This window comes from Pan troglodytes, chromosome 7 (genome assembly GCF_028858775.2).
Source record: "Pan troglodytes isolate AG18354 chromosome 7, NHGRI_mPanTro3-v2.0_pri, whole genome shotgun sequence".
In the NCBI taxonomy this organism is placed as follows: Eukaryota; Metazoa; Chordata; class Mammalia; order Primates; family Hominidae; genus Pan; species Pan troglodytes.
The window spans coordinates 76,876,082-76,896,844 of record NC_072405.2 but is presented as its reverse complement, the minus strand read 5'-3'; the positions used below and the strand labels follow the sequence as shown (position 1 = coordinate 76,896,844).

General features: G+C 37.0%; 1 protein-coding gene across 4 annotated transcripts in view; it reads right to left on the bottom strand.

Annotated features, from left to right (window-relative positions):
- Positions 1-1,554: 1,554 nt before the first annotated feature.
- PREX2 (phosphatidylinositol-3,4,5-trisphosphate dependent Rac exchange factor 2) overlaps positions 1,555-20,763 on the bottom strand; it is a 284,958-nt gene continuing 265,749 nt past the window's right edge. For 3 of the 4 annotated variants that reach the window (XM_016959541.4, XM_016959542.4, XM_016959543.4), the window contains one exon: positions 7,048-7,240. In XM_016959541.4, coding sequence (XP_016815030.1) covers positions 7,124-7,240 — 117 coding nt within the window. In that variant the 3' untranslated portion in view covers positions 7,048-7,123. Of the gene's footprint in view, positions 7,241-13,941; positions 14,010-20,763 lie in introns of all 4 variants that reach the window. The other variant, XM_519798.8, reaches the window with a different exon arrangement.

Below are 20,763 nucleotides of genomic sequence, written 5' to 3'. Positions count from 1 at the left end.
TAAATACCCCACCATCTGTCAACGTGCTTACCATTTTTTTCTTCATGTTATGCAGTTTCTAGCATAGTTTTCCCATATTGTGCTTTGATGAATATTTGTATTCCAAGGAAATGATAACAAATCTTCCATAAAACATGTCCTATATTCTAGTGTGTTTGGGAAACATTGCATACCATCATTGTCCTCCAAAGTCACCATGGTTATTAGTACATTAGCAGGTTGGAAAAGTCCTATAATAGAGAAACCTGCTTGATTCTGTGTTTCTTAAACTCATTTTCACCACAAAATACTTGTATGGGGTATGTGTGTGTGTGTGTATGTGTGTGTGTATCTCACTGAATAACAACTCTGGAACATAAATGTCTGGAATGCTGTTCTGAAATAAATAAGCTACACCTGCTGATTCTATTTTCTCACTCATATTACTGTATTAAATCTGCAATCTCGAAGTATACCAGCAATCTCCAAAAAGTAAAACCAGTTATTGATTTTGGTTTCCTCCAATTATTATTTGATTTGACTTTTTTGAAGTAGCCTGCACAATCAACAATGTATACATTCTTCAAACTCCCCACTTGGATTTCATAATTTTTATCATTATTATCAACTATTTATCTCATTTTTTGAATGCTCATCATGTCCAGTGTCCTGACTTCTTAGTCTGGCATTCCAGATCCAGCTGTATTTTCTATCCATGTCTCTTTCTAAGCACATCCACTGATCTTTATCATCTGTCCGGACTGAGCCACTCACCATCCCACCAAAATATCTGGTGCTTTTTCATCTCAGTGCATGTATTCATCCTGTTTTTGTTAACAAGGTTGCTGTTCCCTTCTTCTGTTGCTTAATCTTATTCATCTTGAATGCTGACGATCTTTCCTGACCCAGGCTTCTCTCATCATTTTTGTAGTTTTTTTTGAATCAATGTTTTCCTCATTTAGACTGTAAATTTCATAAAGGTAATGACTATACATGTGTTCCTAAATACTAAATATCCATCTTAGTTCAGTGCATGACAAGTAATCTGTAGATGTTCCATAAAGAGATGTTGGATTGAATCTAAATTTTTTGAATTCTATAGTCCGTGTTTCTCATTGCCTTCTCTCTCATTTTGCATTAGTGTCCACTGCTTTGTCTTGGTAGTTGCCATTTTGGATTGTGTACTGCATTAATCATCTTAAATATACCACCCTCTCTAACCCTAGAGTTCGGGAATTATGTGCATTTGTATACCGTTAGCAACTAGGATAGTGGCTGATACATAATAAGTACTAAATAAACCTTGGTAGGTTGGCTAGTTAATTCAGGGGACAGTGTAAGTCTCTTTTCTCTCGTGAAGTTTTCCTATGCTGTGGCCCATATTAAGCTTCTCTCTCATTCCTTCCTAGCAGTTACTGTCCCTCCAGCTCATATTTGTAGAATTTGTTTCATACGTGTGTCAAGTTTCTCCTATCGAGCTTGTGAATGCTTGAAGGGTGAAAATCTGTGTTTAACGGTTTTTGTCCTCCAAATAGGTAAGAACATAATAGGAATTAAGTTTAAATGGAAAGAAGCTGAATTGGTCATACTACATTTCACTTTATTATTATTAACATTTATCATACATGGTTACTATTCCAATCTTTCATGCAGACAAAAATAAACAATATAAAATACATAATGCACTTTGATAATTTTAACCATACATAAAATATGGAGTAATGGAAGCTATGTTACATGGATATTTTACAAAGGAAAAAAGATGACTTTTATAATAACACATCCAGATGAAATTTATCATTAAATTTTGGATTTCATATGATGTTAAGTATGGATATATTCAAAACAATTACTATTTATAGAACCAATTTGATATTTTGTCATTTAAAATAATGAATACTATGTAAATGAGGACTTATAAAAATATTTTTAGGCAAAAAGCTCTGTTCTACTCATTTACTTGCCAGTTACAAAAATATATATTCATCTGAAACTCTAATAAATTTGCTTGAGGCATTAGATATTCAAATTCAAATGTATATTTTCTAAAGCGTCTTACCAATTTAGTGTTCTTGGCTACATACAGTATATTTGTATATATGATATTAGGTTTGTGTTACAAATAATGCCATTTTAAGCAAAAGACACAGATGGTCAATAACACACAGAGACACCACGAAGGTTTTCAAATCAAACATGTCCACACATATACCAGCCCCAATGGCTGTGCCTTGCACAAAGTGAATTCTCAAAAACATTTTTCGGATGAATGCTTGATCAGATAGCATTTATCCTGTTATTCGCACCTAAAATTAACTCTCCAAAGCTATTTCTAGTAGAAATGCAATTTTAAAATTTAACAATTTTGTTCTAAATTAGTTATTTCTCAATGGCAGAGCCAGGTCAGTTGATTCCAGATTGAACAGCAAAGTAGTGTCAGTGATCAAAAGACCAGGTACATTTACACATGGTTGGACAGCTCTGATGCTTACGGTAAGACATTCATTCAATACATTGAATAACTCGATTTGTCGTACATTCATACAAAACAAAACAATCTTATTAATTTTTATAACATTATCACAAACACTAGTAAATATAATAATATATATAGGCATATACATACACATATATATCTCATTTAGTAGACTTAGTAGACTTCAGGTATCTCTTCTCAGTGAGAGGAGCAAGCTATCCTGAGTGAAGCAGGCCTTGTGTCTACATAACAATTGCTCAATGATGCACAGACCACACTTTAACAGTCTTCCATGTATGACCAGCAGATTGTTGGCAGTATGAATGCTGACATCACTGTTAATGCCAAGCCTTTGAAGCAGTAACATTTTTGTGAAACCAAAGACTAACTGTAATGACTAGTATGGAGTTGTAGCACCTAGGAAGATAATGGTCAATATTTGTTCAATGGAATATCCTGGGGCCATTTTTGGTACAGACCCCTCTTGTAATTTTCCCCCACCTGTTCTGCTTCATGCAGGGTGAAACTTTGCTGAGGCTCATCACTAAAAGTTCAAACATTCGATAGACGACAGATTATTTTTCTCAATCAAAATTCAGATCACTTTAAGTCATTTCAAAGCTTGGCCCTAGTACTTAAGCAGGACAACCGACAATTCATTTAGCAAATTGGTTAGTATATATATGTGTTAATGAAATTACTGCTATGAGAGAGTTCTTAAGTGATAATTTAGTAAGATAATTCACATAACAATGTCTTTAAAAATTAAACATAGTTTCCAAAAATTCACAAGCAATTTAGTCAAATATTAAAGGTTAGTTTCAATACCACTAGTGCATAAAGTCTAAAAACGACCTTTAAAGTAAAATGTAAAGTAAAAGTGACCTTAAAGTAAGACTATTCATTTTAAATTTCAATATTATGGCTTTTCAGAAGTATAAGTGAATAAAAATATACCCACTGCTCTGCATTAAATCATGCTACACAGGAAAAGATCTACTTGAACTAACAAAATAATTCTTTAGTATTTTAAATGCAAAGGTATTAGTTTCAAAACACAGAGTCATTTACTCTCAATTGAACACTTCCAAATCAATAAATACTAATTTTGTCTATAAAATGTACAAGCCCAAAGGACTGAAAATAGTTTGTTTTGTTAAATTAATTAACATGACCCTTAGGCTTTGTTTACCCATTCATTTTTTTGGCTCTCAAAGTTAGTGTCAAGGTCAATTTCATTTCATTCTGAATGTAATGATCCCAAAATTTAAATTAATAGACTCAGAACCAATGTCATATATATTATAGTATCATAAAAAGTTTACCTAATTTTAAATTGATTTAAAATTTGCCGCAAGAAGAGTGGCCAATGAATGCACGGTGAATCCAAGCCACCAGAAGAATGTGTTTTAAAGAGATAGAAAACAGTATGAGACTTCAGATTTGTGAACTGATAAAATAAAGCTTATACTATAAATTCAATATTATATATCCAATATAAGTAAAACTAGCACAGAAATTCTCTCCCCATTTTCTCTCTTTAAATAGGAATGGAAATACATGTAAAATTCTAATCTTCTCAAATTTTTCATACTTTAATATCACATTAAATTTTGTAATATTTGGAATTAATATTAGAAAAAATTATAGGAGATAATAGAATGCTTAAAAAGTATTGACTATGAATTTTTAGTTCACAATTATTTTTGAGTCAGGCTCTAAGTTAAAATCCAAACTTTCTATGCATGACCTTCCCTTTTAGGTTGGGGGGCGGTGGGAGTTGTCCATGCTCAGAACCTGGAAGAAGTTAGCAGGTTTTAGCAGTATTTGAAGGTGCACTGGTTATAGAGGAGCATGTAGCATTAAGGTAAACACATCCTAAAACCTCAAGGCCATTTAATGCCCAATGTCACATGGAGGTACATATGGCATTGAAAAAATTGTCATTATTCATTCATCCATTAGGTATGTTTTTTACTCTTACCACTGTGTTGGAATTATAATAAAGTTGTATGCGATGTACTATCTAAAACTGTTATTTTTGATGAGGAGGAACATGATACAAAATAGTTTTTCAGATTGCAACACTGTTGAGTTACCTCAAAATGTGCATCCAGAGTTGTAAAATGTCCAGGAAATACTATAATTTTCATATAATTAAAGCATTTTACATATTTCCATTCACCATTTTTTAATACAAGATGTATAATTTAATGACAACACATGCCGCATAACTCCAAATTTACTTACAAATCATTGTAATATTACAATAGTTCTTATATTGATTAGGAAAAGTAGCATAATGCATTAAGAAAGCAGACTTCCTGGGTTCAAATTTTGGTTCTACCCCTTGTCAATCATGTGACTTTGTGCAAGTCACTGGGTTATTCTTTGCTTTGGTTCCTCAACTCTAAAAATGGGCGCGATAAAAAGAGTACCATGTCACGTCATTATTATGAGGATTAAGTGAAGCAATAACAACAGAATACAGGCAAAGCATTTGGAGGTATTACTGGGCATGTAGTAATCCCTTAATAAGTGTTAGCTACAATTTTTATTACGATCAGAAGTTAGAGTGACTGATGTTAATATAAACCATTACTAATTTTTGAGCATTTAGTAAGTACCAAGCATGATAGACAACACACTTATGTTTAACCCTAAAAATAATATGAAGCACATTCTATTATGAAGAAAGTAGATCCTTAAAAATATAAAATATGTTAGCTTATAAATACCACAATATAGCTGATAATTTGCCCCATGAAATATGGCAAAGTACAACTGAAATCATTTTAATGACCCTTGCATGCCTCTAATGAGGATTACTGCTTCCAGGATGGTGATGAGAAAACAGTCATGACAATATGAAAGGACTTGCTAGCTAATCAGCTGTGTTCTCTCATTAGCCCTACGAATGTTAAATCCTTGAAGGTTATTTATGTAAAGATATCTTTATTAAATTCAAAATGTTCAACTTTTTCTTGAAAACTCTGATGTTAGGTTCCTTGTTTTTCATTGTATATGGACTTCTCACAAAAGTCTCTAGAGCTTCTGTGCTAAATAACAATTATTATTACCTTACCTAGTAGTATACACATATTGCCTACACATGTAACATGGTATTTTTGTTATTCAATACATAATGGTTAATGATAAAGGTTTTAATAATAGTTTGAAAACCATGATCAAATTTCATAAATTAAAATTTAATAATGGGCCGGGAGCAGCGGCTCACGCCTGTAATCCTAGCACTTTGGGAGGCTGAGGTGGGCGGATCACTTGATGTCAGGAGTTCAAGACCAGCCTGGCCAACATGGTGAAAACACGTCTCTACTAAAAGTACAAAAATTAGCCGAGCATGGTGGTGCACACCTGTAGTCCCAGCTCTTGGGAGGCTGAGGCAAGAGAATGGCTTCAACCCAGGAGGTGGAGGTTGCAGTGAGCCAAGATTGCACCACCGCACTCCAGTCTGGGTAACAGAGTGAGACTCAGTTTCTAAAAATAAAAAAAAATTAATAATAGTTTGCACATACTTTAGATAGGAAAAGCATTTCACATACTAAATTAGCATAAACCCATATAATTATCACAATCATGAGTGTTTTGCTTGAAAATTATGGATTTAAAATAAATATTACTGTATTTGCTATGCTAAAATCAATGTTATTGCATCAATGTAGAAATGATAAACATTACATATACTTTAGAATAAGGATAGAATACACCTTGTGCATCCATAAATTACAAAGTCCCCTAATGGTCCTTTTAAAGTACAAATAAAGGCTTATTTTCATATCTTATACATATATCTTAACAGAAAAATTCTCATGATGGTGTATTCTTTGAAGAGTCTGACCTCTCATATGAGAGCCTTCATAAAATTAAGAGTTTTAGGTATCTAACTTAAAGGTTTAGTTTTAAAATAGGCTTACAATCCCCTTCTTCATCCTGGTTCCCCTCCCTGATCCCCAGGGCCATTATGGCACAGCACCCAGTATTCATGGCCCAAGGAAGCCATGCCCATTGCAGACACCAAAAATAGCATTGATTTGCTAGAGCTGTCCACAAGAATAAAGGATGCCCAAAGGCAGCTAGAAGAAAGTGAGTCCTGCTGGAGGCCTTAGTCAGCTTTCTTCTCCTCTAATAAGAAATAAGCCCTTAGGAGAAAGAGTAAAGCATGCTTTTCCACCTTTTACACATTAATGACTTTCTCTCTTGCAAATGGGGGACTGAAAATATATACCACACAGTCTATATTGTCCTTAACATTTCTCATGATGATTTGCAAGATGTCGCCAGGTTTCTTCAATAATGGCCTTCTTCAAGAGGAACTCTCCATTATTACATGTGTCTACTTGGAAAAGATGAAAACAAACATAATAAAACAATTTTAATGAATGGGAGAGGAGGCATGGTGGTTAATTTTTAAATCTCTAATATTTTTTTCTTTATGTCCCAGGGATGGATTTTACTCTAAAAGTGAATACTTAATGTCAATACAGAGAGACATCAGTTCGTGAAGCTGAACTGTCTGATTGAACTTCTACCCATTTCCAGCATAAATATCCAAGTATAAACTGAACACTACTTGTTTGCAATGGGAAGAAAGATTAACAGAAAAAAAAAAAAAAAAAAAAGCATTGATTTATCTTCAGTGGAGAATGTTTAGCCAGCATGCAGTTTGTCTAGTCCAGCATTCAGGAGCTTCTGCCTGCCTGGTTTCTCGGGAATTCTTTTCATTCTTCTCCAGCTGGGGGAGGCGGCTCGCACAGCTTGTACAGCCTAGAAAAGGCATGGTAAAGTTTGACAGTGACTTAGTGTATTACCATTACATGAGGTGTCTTTATTGGTAGAACAAATACATTGATGATAATTTCTTGTTTCGTGAGTCATGATCGGATTGTCTATTTCACTAAAAACAACATATGAATTAGCAAACTCCAAAAATTAGATTCTATGATTTAGAAAACACCAGTGCCCCTCTACATATCTTGATGGCTGTGGATGAAGCAATCCTGAATTTTTTAAACCTGCTGCTTTTTCTCCAGTGCCAACTGCCCAGGCTGTTCACCACACTTGTGGTAAAACCTACTCTCTGGATTCCAGGAAATGATATTATTATGATAATTACCATCATGTCTATCATGATTATTTTGTAGCAAGATGGCACCTATCTCATAGGGGTCTACTGATTTTCTGACTTGTTTTAGAAATATGCTTCATTTTGTAGTATCCCCAGAGTGCAGGCAGTTGGCTGTGGATAGGCTGACATGGCAAGATTCCTGAGACCTAAATCTCAAAGGCACAATTGGCTAGAGTTTCTTAAGGATAAATTACCCAGCTCTGCCCAGGGCCCACTCACCCGACTGTGGGCTCTCCAAGTGGGTCAAGGATCCACTTAAACCATGGAGATGCCTAGAAATGCTTCCCATTGCAGCCCAGGTCTAGTTGTTCAAGACTATGCAGCATTCAAGGAAAACTCAGGGGGTTTAACTAGGGTCACACAAGTTCTGGTGCTCCACATTCTCCTGAGTGGTTAAATGATAACAGCAGAACCAAAGTAAAAGGGAACATAATAGCTGCTTGATAGCCCTAGTGATCTCAAGGCCATATGCATTACTTACAGCATATCCTGAGAGATTGATTGGCTGAACTAAAATGCTGGATTGGACTATGCCTGTTCTCTAAACAGCACCCATGGCCACACTGGTCCCACTGCAGAGCTTGGACTAATGATGTCAAAATATAAGGTGCAGATTTCCACTTGGCATCTTTTCATAAAAGCACTACAACCCAGGACTAGCTGTGGTGATTCAATCCCTTTTACTGACTAAATTGAAAACAGCTTCAATGTTGTTGATCAATTTAGCAAATTATAAATTTCCTCTCCCTTTGACATTTAATCCCATGCTAATTATAGATCAAAGGAGAAGAATGAGCAAGATTTAATATTGAGTTACAACTCCTGGTTAACAAAATGAGCTTTCCTAGTATGAGAACATGTAGAAGAAGCTATTGACTTTGGAGGTTTGCAAAACGTATTTCAAGTCCGGAAGGGGGTTGATGCGCTACATGTTATCTCCATGCAAGAAGAGAATACTGAAATAAAGACATCTCACATCAGAAGAAGCTTATTTCATCCTTCCCAGAGAAAAGAATACATTCAATTGACCCGATGTACTTCAAAGGTTCTTTGGCAGCTGAAGAATACGGTGTTACCTCAAATTGCATTCCCAGGGCTGGGATAATGAACGAATAAGAAGGCTCTTTTTCTTCTTAATTTCCTTCCTCTTATTTCCCTGACAGTGCTGCCTAATGATTGAAAAGGCACAATGGGCTTAGTCACGTAGGACAGGAATGGGAAGATGGGTGGCGAATGTCCTGCCCCATGAGATCTGGGCTGAGCCATCACATTCCATTACCTTGCTCAGCACGTTTCCACGTAATGTAACTAATAGCACTGGGTAGACGAGTCTTTGAAATGTCTGCCTTGCAAATTGAAGAAAAGGCTACTCCCTGTGATCACCTAATGAAATAATAGCTCTGGGTATTGTGGAACTGGGCAGATTCAGCTTCTGTGAGGCTTCTTGGAAGTGACTCAGGGTTATTTGAGTTCAAACACATTTGTAATGGAAATTGCAGAGCTTTGGGAATTTAGAACAGGCAGATGAAGTTTCTAAGTGAAATGTAATAGGTAAGAGTTGGACTCTCATCCTGCACTGAAGCATTTATTTTTTGGCAGATAAATTGTTGGGCAGTGTGAGGCCTTGGTCTGCCCATCATTTGGGGCCCTTTTGTATACTCATTCCACTCACATCAGTGGCCCTGCACGAAAAAGGTTTGGTTTTGGTCTTCTTTCTCCTATTCTTGTTTGAGCTTAGGCAGCCCAAATTTCCTGACTAAATGCAAATCTGCCAAGAGCAGAACTTTCCAACTTCATGCTATAGATGGTGCCTTTCACCTTTCTACATAGCAACAATAAAAGTTATGTGAAAGGAGACCACAAAGTAAATGCCTCTTTCAAGGTTAAAGCATCAATCATACTCTGTCCCAAGGCAATTCTCCCCATCTCACAAATGAGAAAACTGAGTCTCAGGAAAAAACTCCTGACTAAATAAGGTCACATAGCCATTTTTTTTTCATTTTTTTCTTTCTTTTTTCTTTTTTTTTTTTTTAAAAGAGACAAGGTCTCACTCTGTCTCCCAGGCTGGAGTGCAGTGGTACGACCATAGCTCACTGCAGCCTCAACCTCCTAGGCTCAAGCTATCTTTCCATCTGTCTCCTGAGTAGGTGGGACCACAGGCCGACAGCCCAGCTTATTTATTTATTTATTTATTTATTTAGAGACGGAGTCTCGCTCTGTCGTCCAGGCTGGAGTGCAGTGGCGCAGTCTCGGCTTACTGCAACCTCCACCTCCTGGGTTCAGGAGATTCTCCAGTCTCAGCCTCCCGAGTAGCTGGGACTACAGGAGCATGCCACCATGCCCAGCTAATTTTTTAAATATTTTTAGTAGAGATGGGGTTTCACCATGTTAGCCAGGATGGTCTTGATCTCCTGACCACATGATCCGCCTGCCTCGGCCTCCCAAAGTGCTGGGATTGCAGGCGTGAGCCACTGCACCCGGCCATTTTTTATTTTTTATTTTATGTAAAGACAGGGTCTTGCTTTGTTGCCCAGGCTGGTCTTGAACTCCCAGTTCAAGCAATCCTCTCACCTCAGCCTCCCAAAGTGCAGGGATTACACATATGAGCCACCATGCTCGGCCAATTTTTTTCACTTTTAACCACCATAGAATGCCCCCTCCTGATTAAGCAACTAAAGAAAATCAGGTTTTCATAGCACAAGAGTTCCAGATTTTGTGACATAACAAAAACTTTATTTTGTGAATAAAGCCAGTGTGCTGGATGTGCAATCCGACATCTGGAATGTAATATTTGGTTCCTGAGGAAGAGGGGCTTATTGCCCTGCAGAGCCAATGTATGAAACTGGGAGGGGGAAGGTCCTTTGTACTCCCTCCTCACATACCCATTCTATCCTATCACAATACCCATTCACTTGATTCTCTAAATTTATTTTGTCTTTGTATTCTACTAGGCTGCAAGCTCTTGTGTGCATGAAGTGTTTCTCATCCATCTTAATACCCCAATGCCAAAAGCAGTTCTGGACACATCTTTTAGACACAGATTGCTAAAGGGGAGAATGCAAAATGCACTGGAGCCAAGGGTGTCCAAGAAACATCCCTCCCCAGAGCAGGCTTTACCTACCTCAGAATTATTAAACTCTGATACTCTGCTTTCTAGCTTTCTGATTTCCTAAATTATTATATTCACTCTCCCAGTAGTGTGACTATGGCTGATTGCTCCTTTTTGAATGCCAGAACAACCATCTCCAGTCCATAGCTCACTTTAGATTCTGTAGCCCCGCTTCCTGCTTTCTCTTCAGTGCTGACATCCCCTGAGGGTGTCCTGACCTCCTCTCATCTCTCTTACCCATACATTGTGGTAACAAAATTGATTTCTGTGTCTTCACCTACCTCCTAAATATCGAAGACTCATAGGACTATAGTGCCACCTATTCTTTTCTCCTTGGCTTTTGACCAGTGTATTCCACTGTCCACAATGTCCTCTCCAGGGATGAGGATTGATGCTCAATCTCAGTACTACCAAGCTGAGCTCCCCATCTCCTCCCTGTGCGTGTGCTTCCCTTCTGCACCCACTGTCTCAGAGGAAAGAACCACCAGCACCTCATTATCCAAGCCAAAGATTTGGTGGTCATCCTAGAATCTTCCTTTTCCCTAAACTCCTTTATCCAATTCGTGTCCAAAGACTATTGATTCTGTCTTCTAAACATCTCTCTAACCCATCCTCTCATCTTGGCCTCAATACTACCATAATTTTTTTTAAGCTCCTGCTTCAGTCTTAGCTGTCCTCAAATGGGCCATCCTGATGTTGCCACAGATAAATTCTAAAATTCAAATCATCCAGATAAGAAGATTGCTTATGCATGCCTCCCTATTGTCTTCAAGTTAAAATCAAAACTCTTCTGTACTCCTACAAGTCTCTCTGATCTGGCTCTGGCCTATATCTCCAGTCTCACTTCACATCATACTTGAATCACATTCAACCGCCAGTCATTGAGGTCTAGGCATAGTTCTCAAAACATCACTTCTTCTGTGGTCCTTGGTACTATTGCATCCCCAGTATGGGACATGCATTACAATGCTGACAGGCCCAGGAGTATTCTGTGACCTCTTCTCTCTGTCCTTAGGCTGCATTATGTCCCTTCTCTGTGTTCTCATGACAATCTATGCCTATTTCCATCACACACTGTGTACTATTTTCATTCTATTCCATTGTTACTCTACTACACTTCAACAACTGGTGGAGGACACTATGTCTTTAGTCCTCTAGCTTTTAGCAAGGGGCCTGACACCTACAGACACACAGCAGAAATTCAATATATATTGCTCTGAGTAAATTTTTTAAAACATCAAGAGGATGGTAAGAGGAAAACCCTGATAAGGATGGGTTGAGGATTTGAATCAAATAGTATCTCAGACAGAGATAGCAAACTTCAGCTCCATGAAGATGTTTCCAGAAATATTATCCCAGCTTTGCTCATGGATGGCCTTACCTTGACTGCCAAATGTGTTCTTCAACTCACTGTCTTTGGGGCTGGAGTCCAGGTTCTCAGCTGGGAGAGATCCCAGCCCCTCTGTGCTCCTTGGCATTCTCTCTGCACCCTCCACAGGGTGATTCCTGTTTTCTACCTTTCCTTGTAATTATGCCTTCTTCACCTCATCTTTTTAACTGAAAACTGTGTGAGGGCCAGGGCTATTTCTAATTCAGGTTTATACTCTCCTTGGGGCATAGCAGAGTGCTTTGCATTTCTGAGGTCCTCAATAAATATTTGCAGAATGAATGAAAGAATAAATAAAATAAATTTTAAAAATTACTCTTGCTTTCTCTCTCAGGCCTATTACTCCCTTGTAGATAATGTCAACTTTATGGCTGGCTCATTTTATTGCGTTTCGTTTCGAGTGTTTTTAACATCACCCAATAAAGAAAAAAAAAAGCAAATTCATTGGTTTCTTTTCTTGTGTTCAGCTTGCACATTGGTTTATTGATCAGGGTGCTGAAGTCTGATCCCCACCCCACTGTTTATTAGTGTTTATAGGTCTAGCTAAGAACACCTTGCTGAGCCATGGTCTTGTTTTCTTATTGGAATTTTAACACTTCACTGGGTCTATTATCCAAATATACCATGCCTCCCAAGGTGCTGGATGGAGAATGCGTATGTAAAAATAATTCTTTAGCAATATAAAGCCCTAGATTCTAACCTAATCAACTGTGAAAGACGACATTAACAAAACTTCCGGATTAAATAGAGTTAGGAGTCAGCACTAAAAATAAGTGCAATTAGAACATGAGTGCTCCAATCATTTTCAGGGGGAAAGTTTGTTTTCCCTTTGAAAGCACTTTCACTACCCACATGGTTTTTCAGAATGAAATATTACTTCACAAATGCTGCAGCCATCATTCCCACTCTGGTAACTGCTCTGTGAAGAGAAATAGTGTTTTGTCTGTGGCAGTGTTTGGAAGAACCTATTTTTTGTTAAAATACAAATGTGTAAAAGCAATCAAATGTAAAAGAAATTATTTAGCTTTTCCCCCCTTCAAGATAGATGGTTGCCTACCCTCATCACCACGGAAATCAAAACCAGAGCATTTCTCTGATGGCTATTATTTATGTTCATTTATGTTAAAGTCAATGGGAGTCCTTTCTTATGATGCTGTGTGAACTGTAAATATTTGAGATAACAAACAAAAATCTCAATCATTCATTTCTTCATTCAGACATTCTTGAAATCTGTTCAGATATTTGATGTTTACTATGGTGAGTAATAAATAAAATCCAAAGAAATATGTCTGCCTCCAGAAAACTCATATTCAGGTTGGGCAAAGGAACATGTGACAATATATTGCAACAAGATATGATAAAGTTTATCATAGGTCAATATGACAAGATGCTAAGGGAGTACAGAGAGGAAGGAAACTCAAGCAAGACTCCAAGGAGAAAATGACATCTAAGCTAGGTTTTGCAGTGAAATAGGAGTTTCCCATACAAACACATATGGGAAAGGCAATCATGCTGGAAGGAACAGCATGTACAGTCACAGAAGTATAAATGAAAATGGGATTTTGGTTGTTTGGCACAGCTGGATTTCAAATTTTAGTAGTGCCTGTGTGAGCTTTTCTTTTTGAATTCATGATAGAACTTGCAAAATAGAATAATATCCATTTATTTCTGAGAGCATTTATGTGTAATCACACTTAGCCATTGGGTGTTTCAAGGGCAATCTCCGTAATTACAATCAGTGCGACACGGGGCACATCCTAGATCAGTTGCATTAGCGGAGGGACACTGCCGGGGAAAATGCTGGCAAATCTTTCGGGCAAGGGCAGAGCAGGGGATGCACGTACCTTGGTGCAGACTGTGGAGTCCGGTCTCTGACTCCCAAATTCTTCGCTGTGTTCTGAACTCTTGCTCCCTGAAAGTCAGGAAAATCACTTTTATCCCTACAGTGTGTTAGTAATAATTTAACATACCATTAACATTTGTGTGTAGGATACTTATTCAAACAATGTCTTTAACATCAAGGGAGATTAACTAAGAGAAAGACAGACATCGCTGTCTGAGCATTTTCAAAATTTTTAATAAAAATGTGCTGTTATGTTGCTTTGTCTTTATTCCTAGAAGTGATCAATACTTCAGAGGTTGAAAACAGGCCAGGCACAGTGGCTCATGCCTGTAATTCCAGTACTTTGAGGGGCCAACGTGGAAGGGTTACTAAAGCCTGGGAGTTCAAGACCAGCCTGGGAAACATAGTGAGACTGTCTCTACAAAAAATAGAAAAATTAGCCTGGCATGGTGGCACGCAATTGTGGTCCCAGCTACTCGAAAGGCTAAAGTGGGAGGATTGCTTGAGCCTAGGAGATTGAGGCTGCAGTAAGCCATATTTGTGCCACTGCACTCCAGCCTGGGAGACAGAATGAGACCCTCTCTCACAAAAAAAGAAAAATAATAAAAATAAATAAAAATTTTAAAAAGATGTTGAAAATAGTAAATGAGCAGACTATAAATATCTGCTCTGTGTTACCACCTTTCTGGAACAGAAATCACAGTTTTATCACACCTGTGCACTTGTTTTTCTCTTACGTGAATCATTAAGTTTACTAGTATTTAGCAAAAAAATATTTTCTTAACTAATTCTAAAGCAATTTTTGGACAAGCTATGTCCATGCGGATCTATGAAATCTATTAATTCTGCCTCAGAGTTTATAATAAAATCTACTTTGGCAATGAAAAATTCTTCACAGTCTGTCAAGTTCATGAATGAAGTTATAATCACTTTAGTTCCTCATGAAAATTACTTACTACATAGGACCAAAGACCAGAGTTTAGGGTTTGGAAAAGGTTAAGGAGAGTTGTTCAAAAACTCTGAAACTCTCTTTCCAGCTACTACATTCTGAACTAAGGAAAGAAACAAGATAAAAAGAAGGAAAAAAAGGACGTAAAATAGGAAAACAAATAAGGAAGGGGGTGCGGCATCAAAAAGAAAGGTGGGAAGAAATTTAGGAATTGCAATTAAGGACTTAAGAAAAACTATTTTGGCTAATCCAAAAGCAGTTATCTCAATTGACTGTTCATAGGCAGTTACAGATCAAGTGAACTCATTATTCTGCTCTTTCCCCACTTTTCACCACTGCACTTAACCAGTCTTTAAAAACAAAAACAAAAACAAAACAAAGAAAACTTTTTATTTTGAAGTAATTTTACAGTTAGAGAAAAATACAGACAGAACTGAGACTTCACATACTCCATGTGGCTTCCCTTAACGTTAACCCTTCACTTAACCACAGTGTGATTACTAAAACCAAGAATTAACATTGGTACAATATTATTAACTAAACTGCACATCTTATTCAAATTTCTCCATTTTCTCCCACTAAGGTTTCTTTTCTGTTCCAAGATCCAACCTAGGATCCCATATTGCCTTTCGCTTACCTGTCTCCTTACTCCCCTCCAATCTGTGACAGTTCCTGAGGTCCTTCCTGCCATTCATGACCTTAACACTCTTGAAAAGTATTGGTCATTACTTTGCAGAATGTCTCAGTTTGGGTGTGTCTGATGTTTGCTCACGATTAGATGCAGGAAATGCATTTTGGGCAAGAAAATCACAGAAGTGATGTCATGCCCTTCTCAGTGCATCCTATCAGGGGATACAGGATATTGGCATATCTTATCACTGCTGACATTAACTTTGATCACTTTGGTGTCTGCCAGATTTTGGCACTGTAAAGTTACTCATTGCTTTTTTTTTTCGTAGTTAATAAATATATTTAGGGATATACTATGAGACTATGCAATATCCTGTTTCTCTTCAAACTTTCACTCACTGATTTTAGCCTCTGTTGGTGTACCTTGTCTACGACAATAATATTGTTTTGTTTATGGACTGGAATTCTGTTAAAAAGAGTAATCTCTTCTCCCCAAATTATTTATTTATTCAAGTATATATTTAAATCAGTGTGGACTCATAATTATTTTATTCCATGAGATATAATCTAATACTTATATACATTTTTTTTTTTTTTTTTTTTTTTTTTTTGCTAAAATTGTTTCAGTTTTGGCCACTGGGAGCTCTTTCTGGTTGTTTCTTGTGCCTTTTTAATATGCTGCCATCATTGTTTAGTACTCCTTTATTTTCTGGCACTTCAAGATGTTCCAGACTTGTCTTCCTTGTCTCATCTGGTAATTTACCAATTCTCCAAGGGGCCCTGGCTATTTTTATTGGAGAATGGTATTTAGAAGTCAAGAGTTGGACACTGAGTGTGCTCTTTACTACTGGGAGAATAACTGCAACTAGGCATTTCCAGCAGGCAGGGCTAATTTACAAATACAAACATACTCATACATCTATATTCATTTCTACATCTATCCATATTTGTATGTGTCTGTGTGTGTATTTATCAGTTCATACTGATACATGTGATTTCAATCCAGTAGCATAGGGTTCATTCCAGATTCCAGCCTTCTTCCTTTCCTTATTTGTAACTTTTTTCTCAGACAGTGAGAAATCAGCCTCTCATTATTTACAATATCTTATTTGTTCATTCTTAGTAACACGTAAATTAGTTTTAGAATTCCCAAATCATACCCTACGAAAAATAGATTTACTAACTAGTGTTAAGTATTTGTGTACAATGCTTTTTGTCTACAGTCTTATAATATTTCCATTAAGTAATTCCATTAAGGAAAATGTTTGCTTTCTTAAAAGGTTTCAAATAAAACTGAGCTTGTCATGCTGAAGACATCTATTGGCACATTTCACTTTAAATTCATCTATATTGTTCATAAACTCAACACTCCAGCTACTTGCGTTTTTACACTCTGGCTTATATTGCCATTGCTCCCTCTACTTAAATACTCTTCCTGCCCCCTTCCCTTCCTGTCTGCATCATATTTATCTTCCAAGTTCCAAATCAAATATCATCTTAGTTAATAATTGATTGGTCACTCACCATATCAGGTACTGTTTTAAGTGCATTAAGTATATTTACTTACTTAATCCTCACAACAACACTATGAAACAAGTACTATTATTATCCTTGTTTTAATACTGAGGAAACTAAGTACCAAAGAGGGTAAGAATATTTCCCTGAATCACCCAGATAGTCAACACTGAAGTTGGAACTCAAACTGTGGCTGCTTGGCTCAAGAGTCTGTTCTCTTTTATTCACAATAGCAAAGTCATGGAATCAACCTAAGTGCCCATCAACAGTGGGCTGGATAAAAAACATGTGGTACATATACAACAAGGAATATTATATGCCATAAAAAGGATAAAATCATGTTCTTTGCAGCAGCCTGAATGCAGCTGGAGGCCATTATCCTAAGTGAATTAACACTTGAATAGAAAATCAAATATTGCATGCTCTCACTTTTAGGTGGGGACGAAACAATGAGTATACATGGACATAAAGATGGAAACAACAGATACTGCGGACTCCAAAAGGGGAGAGGAAGGAAGGGGGATAGGATTAAAAAATTACCTATTGGGTATTATGTTTACTGTTTGGGTGATGGGTTCAATGGAAGCCCAAACCCCAGCATTATGCAACGTATCCATGTAACAAACCTGCACACGTACCCCTTAAATCTAAAACAAAACAAAAACTTGTTCTGTGCTTTTAATCGCTATCATAAATTCATCTTCTGCATGAAGCCCTTCGCCAGCTATCCTAGTTAGAATGACATCATTGAACAAATATCTTTTGGCATTTACTTTGTACTAGGTACTATTTTGGGAAACTGTGATACAAAAATGAGTAAGACTTATCCCAGCCAGGGAGGGGCTCAGTCTACTCATTTGCTCCCTGTTCTGAGTCTTGATACACTGAGGTTGGTTACCCTGGAGAAACTTGCTTGCTTGTGCCCGTGGCATGGTGATTTCCCTTTGGATGTGTCCACCATGAGATAAGGCAAGGAGCATGTCAACTTCATGTCTTTGTTCTTTGTGTCCAGTGTGATGCTTTGATACTGAAGGTAAGGGGTCAGGATACTTTGGAATCCCAGTTTTTATTAAAAAGGTTGAGAAGACATTTCTTTCTAGGCTGCCGACAAAGAACACTAGGAATATAGAATTATGGCATAGAAAACTTTAAATTTATAATGTAAATGACAGTTTCTACTGCAAGCCTTTTATTAATCAAATCAGCTGGTTACATAAACTGCTGCCCAAGGTTGTTACAATCATTAGCAAAACATCGTGAAAACATAGTACCCTTCTCTTCTGTCTTTTATCTTTCCTTCAAACTCAAGCAGTGAATTAAAATAACAACTCTACGAAAAGTATATACACAAAATCTGCAGAGGAAAACAATATTGAAATTATAAATAAGAACAATAAATCATGCCAAAAAGTTTCTTATTCCCAAAAAAATTAAAAAAGCTTAGTTTTTTCATTATATTATTCATTTATATATTATAAAACTTTAATAGATAGTAAATATTATTCTTTAATATATCATAATACAAATTCGATAATGCAATAGTGCAAACACTTCAATATATACTGAAGATGACAAATATCTAACCACTTGGTCTCTAAAAAGCTGAGTCTAAATGGTTAAGTAATTGTCCCTGAGGCTGAAAGGTAAAAAGGAGAGAAAATCCAGGCTAGACCTTTGATTCAGACTTGCATTCTAACTGCTCAAATCATAGGTAGGTAAGAGTTGGCTTGTGGATTGGCCCTCAGCCACAAATCTCACTGTCTGCTACTGCTGAATACTGGAAGGAGAATCCGGGACAGGGGACTGTTGAATAAATCTCTGGGGCCACCAGTCTGCCCAGTTTCCTTAAAGAGGGTCCCAGGCTCTATGATCTTTCACAAAGAAGTTAAACCTTATTTCTTTGCCTCTCATAGCCATTGGGACGTCACAACTTGGGGCAGAGGAACAAATAACAAAGGAAGAAAGCTACCTATTCCATATGTATTCATTTTTTAAAAAAATTCAGGGGAAGAACAAGTGATATATACTGGCAAAATAGTGCGGTTTATATATCAACAGGAATTTTATAAGGAACCCATGACTTTTGAGTTTTAAAATTATACTATACGTACATAATACACATCAATATAGTAATACTATATAAATATAATTTACATTGTATTTTAAAGAGCTTTACACCAGTTAAGTGAGTCATTGGGGCCTGCATAATATCAATATTACTTTTTCTCTATTTTCTATATTTCCACTTTTAGTTTTAAGAAGTTAACATATTTGATATAATTATGACTATTCAAATCTATACAGTAGAAATGGATATGTCACCAATTCATAACTACCTCCTTAGTGGAATATTCTAAAAGAAAGTAAATTCCAGTCTCTTTTGCTTGTTATAAGCTATAATTTTGAGGTGGCGCTTCCCAAGTCTTCCTACAAACCTACTCTAATAAGCAACATAATCAAACAGAAAGGCAATTAATTTCTTTCTGTATTTCTTAGCAACCTAAATCTCAACTCTGATATGGATAATCATAAGTTTACCTGGATCTACTTTTTAAAACATAATTTGTATATATATCCAAAAAGTCCTTCCTAAACCTGCTGGCAAATCACATCTGTGTTTACCCTTTCCAGCTGGCCCACAGTATGTTACATGCTTCTTAGCTCTAAACTTTACTTAACAACTCTCTCTTGGACCTTCTAAGATCTTGGTTTTCAATCTTCAGCTCCTGAGCCCTAACCAGAAGTACCAATGTATATGCTCTCTCTGTGCCTGATCTTCACATTGCAGACACCAGCTTGATATTGGCCTCTTCAGTTGACTTTTTCGTGGGCTTTGTTGGCATTCTGCAATGCAGTCTTGGGAGCAAGCCCAGAGGGATTTATATGTTTGCCTGCGAGTTAGACACTAAGCTGCCAATAAACAAAGGAGTCATAATTACAAAGCATATCTTAAAAAATAAATCACTCACTGTCACTGGGCAACTCAAACCAAGTCAGCAAGTAGAGAAATTTGTTAAATCAATTTCTTGTGGTAGCCCAAAGAAAAGGTGGTAGAATAAAATATAAAATTTGTCTTTTGATTTCTTTTGTCTTTCTGTGGGTTAAGTATCTTTTCTGCTAGATTAAGCACATTTTCATAATTAGTAAATTGGAGCTTAGTGCATTTTTAAAAATAACTTTAAGGGGTAAAAACTAAACCGCCACACTTAGAATACTATTGGGCTACTGTATAGAATAAAGTTCATTCTATTTATAAGAGAGTATATTCTCCCTATAAGTACTCCAGTGACCCAAAGACAGTCCAAAGACTGCTATTTATCCCCTAAAGGAAAATTTGAGGTAAGTGCTTTATCCTCAGAAAAACGTACACACTGAGTATGGCATGAATGTCCCTTGGCAGTCACCAGGAGACAGCAGGACCCTCAATTCTTTCCTCTTCTTCCTTGCTGCTGTGCCTCTCCGCCCCAAGCTTTACCACTAACAATTGCCAAAAAATGCCATATGTCCTTTTACTTGTTCCTTACATAAACGCCAAATTCACTGCTGCCTTATTCCACTTAGTCAAGTCCCCTTCTGCCTGCAGATTTCTGCGTAGACTTCCCTTTTTCCAGAGTTGTCTAAGATTCTTGCAGAACCTCAGACCGGTGCCTGCAGCATCTTCTCCCTGGGAGCATTTCTCATTCATGAGTTACGTCTGAGCCTAGTAAACTGTCCATCACATCCAGGCAC